Source organism: Meleagris gallopavo, chromosome 8, assembly GCF_000146605.3.
Source record: "Meleagris gallopavo isolate NT-WF06-2002-E0010 breed Aviagen turkey brand Nicholas breeding stock chromosome 8, Turkey_5.1, whole genome shotgun sequence".
Classification (NCBI taxonomy): Eukaryota; Metazoa; Chordata; class Aves; order Galliformes; family Phasianidae; genus Meleagris; species Meleagris gallopavo.
Genome location: NC_015018.2, coordinates 20,401,019 through 20,404,595, shown reverse-complemented (window position 1 = coordinate 20,404,595; position 3,577 = coordinate 20,401,019). Strand labels below are relative to the sequence as shown.

Below are 3,577 nucleotides of genomic sequence, written 5' to 3'. Positions count from 1 at the left end.
AAAAAAAAATTTTTTTTTTTAAGCTTTGGATCTTTTCTGGTAACCACAGCATTTGTTACTGCTCTTAAGTTAATCCAAGAGTTCAAATGACTTTTATAGCTATTTTAATGTATTCTGTATCCTCCATTTGTTTTAGTGCACATGATAATGATGTGAAGGAAGCAAACAAGCAAAAAGGACAACACGCTCAGTCTGCTCAACATACTGTATTTCAGACCCCAGGCCCGACTGCCCAGCAGGCTAATGTTCAACCACACATACCACAGTATCTCCAAGCTCATCAGTCTTCATTACAGTATCATCATCAGACATCACAACAGCAAAACTGTCAGCAGATAGTATCAGCTAATCACACAGCATCTTATCCACTTCAGACTTGCCCTGCTGCCTTACAGTCTAGTGTCCAGGCTCGATCCCATGTACAGACTGGTGCTGCTATGTCACTAGCTGTTCCTCTAGAAGTGAAGCCATGTATAAGTGTCTCCTACAACCGGAGTTACCAAGTGAATGGACGATATTCCTGTGTTACTCCCTGCTTTGAGAGGTGATAAGTACAAAACTGATCTTGGGCTTGTTTATGGGGAGCAGGAAGTTGCATTGAGGGGGAATTATTTTGTTTTTGTTTAACCTCAAATATATTTGAGGGCAGGAAGTTGTATTAAAAAAAAAAAGTGTCTTTCCAGGAAAAAAAAAGCAACTGGATTGGCAATTAGTACTGTAGCTCAAATACAGACTGCTAAAACTAAGCACACGGAACATCTGAAAGAATGTGGTGTATACCTGGGCATAGTAACTTCTTACTCAGGCACTCAGAATAGTCTGTGCTTCTAACGCACATACTTGAAATATTAGCCAAAAGAAAAATGGCTGTGGACTAACTACAGAATTACTGTTTAATGAAGGAGATACGCAGTATTATTTTTGAAGACATTTATGTAATACCACCATACAGTATTAACGTTTACTTTGAATATTCTGAAACTTAAGAATCCACTGAATGCCAGATTTTTTCCAAATATGTAGGGACCAGAGGAAAAAACAAATTTCATTTTGATAACTCCATGCCCTTGCTTTTGTGTTGGATATTTGCTTTAGATATTTGCATTTGGGTTAACTGGTATTGTGGCTAGTTCTTAAGTTTTGTACCTCACAGGATAGATATTATGTTTTTCCTTCTTTTTTCTTTCCTTGTCCTTTTTGTTTAAAGTAACTCTTTCATACTAACTCAGGGAATTTTCTACTCATTATTTTGCGCTGCTGGTTTGTACGCTTAATTGGGTATAACCTGAGGGAGAAAGGGAAGAGATTATAGCAAATGGAGTGGCTTTTCTTCAGGGCATCTACATACCAAGTACCAAAGGGGATGCATGAGTGTTCACAGAATGTAGATGTGAACTACTGTCCAGCAGTGAGGTATTAATGATTGAAGAAAAGAGAAAGTTTCATCCAAGCTTGGCTGTGCCAGAATTGTTACAGTGGCTGTGATTCCTCCATGTACATGCACACACAACAACCAAGTATCCTCCAATTGTACTGGCAGTATCAATTGTACAAAAAAAAAAAAAAGCAGGCAAATTGAAATCCAATCTGTGTCAGGCTTACAGTGGAGGGAAATTCTCAGGTAATAGTGGGTCAAACTTATATTCTGTTTGGGAATTCCAGAAGAAAATGCAGAGATCTACTCTTCTAAATGGGTGGGTCAAAATATGTTGCAGAGTGAACTGCTTTATCGCAATTAAGATGTTGATCACATAACTTTAGGAAATTATACTATCTCCTGTGGAGCAGGTTGTCTGAGGGCAGAAAGCTTCACTTGTCCAACTCTTGGATGAAAATGGTAATGAAGATAGTAGGGAAAAACTTCTTAAAAAATACCAGCCTCTCCTGTGGTAGAATATGGGAGGAAATTTGGATGACAGGATTCTTACTTTAAAATATCTTTATAGTTTGTAAACGTAAAGTTTTTGTTGTTGTTCTCTTACCATCTTCTGCTTGTCTTAGTAGCAACACTTACAAAGCATGTACCATCCCACTGGGGAGCTCACAAAGACCATTTTGAAAATAGGGGCAATTAAGATATGTTACCAATATTAAGGTGAGTGCTTTGTCACTGGAGAGAGGGCCTTTCCATTATGTTCAGAATGGAGAGGATACAAATCCATTCATTCTCTCTGGAGTTGAATGATAACATGCTACGAAAATCTATTTATTGATGAGGAGAATAAATCCTGTTCCTTTTGTTCTGTTTTCTGTATAAATCCCAATTTTTGTTGTGGGCTTTTGTAGCATAAAAGTCTAAGTCAAGAGGGGGTTAGGAGGATAACAAGTTTATTGCTGAGAATCAGCTTTGAAATAGATATAGGGTGGTCAATTCTTACTTCCTTTAAGTGTAAAATCTTTTTCCTCACCTTTCCATCTATTAATGAATATTTTCCCTTGTCTGAAAGTAGCATTCAGTTGAGATTTTCCACTTCATAAGATGCCATGCTTTTTATTCAGCATTGTTACCCATGTAAGAGGGAAATGGACTTCCTTCTACCAGTTTCATTTTGTTGCAATGCTATATCCAAGTCCTCAGTGCTCTTAACTACCTCTGATACTATGAATGTACAGTCTTGTAATAGACCATGACTTGAAGTAACAGCAGATGCCTGTAGCAAACTTTTCTGGAAAATCTCATCAGCTAACTCATCATCTTTAGTTGTGATGCAGCAGTATAGTACTTTTTTGGGTTCTTTTTGGTTTTGTTTTTTTTTTTTGAGTATTAGTAAAGTTATCCCATAGGCATTTGATATATAAAAATTTAACTAATACTTAACACTGGAATTATAATAGGTGGGGGGATTATTCAGTTAGCTAATACAACAAACTTACATTTAATAGGGTATTTTTATTTGACAATTTTTAAGACATTAGGTCAACTGTAAAGAAATCCACTACTTACTTTTTGTTTTTAATTTATTGCTTAGTCTGAATTTTTTTTCTGACACTACAGCTTCATAGTGACTGCAGAGAAAATGTATACTGAACAGTTTTGATGTATTATTTAAAAGGGCTTTACCAGTGTACATTAAAGATACACTGTTCTTACTACTAGAACCAAAATGTTTTCTATAGCATAAATAGGAATGGTGCTCCTGAATGCAAAATGTCCAAAACAATGGAATCTTTGTGAGTGCTATGCATTCAATTTATTTTTAAAAATAAAACTAGTTTTGAATAAGAAGGTCCCAGTGTATACTATGCTTTGTTTTATTTTTTTAATATTTAAACTGGCCCTAATAAGTCTTCTCTCACCATCGCATACGGGCTGGAGCTGTATGGACTTTCTCTCCACTTCATCATCCCTTACTTCTATAACACTATAAGCACCTTTGGGAACACTGACACAACCAAAAAAAAAAACAACAAAAACCCAAACACAGCAAACTGGGGGGAGGGGGTTCGAGTGGGAAGGAAATCATGCAGGAAGGGGCTTTGAAACTAATTGTACCCACAGCATATGTTCAACATTGTACACTTCAACAACCTTGTATCCAGTGCACAGATGTAACAAAGAAATTGAGAACAAAAGAAG

The 3,577-nt window shown here is 36.5% G+C and overlaps 1 protein-coding gene across 1 annotated transcript in view; it reads left to right on the top strand.

The window, feature by feature from the left end:
- Positions 1–3,328, top strand: part of CCNJ (cyclin J) — a 9,343-nt gene extending 6,015 nt beyond the window's left edge. Inside the window, exon 4 of the mRNA XM_019617687.2 lies at positions 137–3,328. Coding sequence (XP_019473232.1) covers positions 137–548 — 412 coding nt within the window. The 3' untranslated portion in view covers positions 549–3,328. The remainder of the gene's footprint in view (positions 1–136) is intronic.
- Positions 3,329–3,577: the final 249 nt, after the last annotated feature.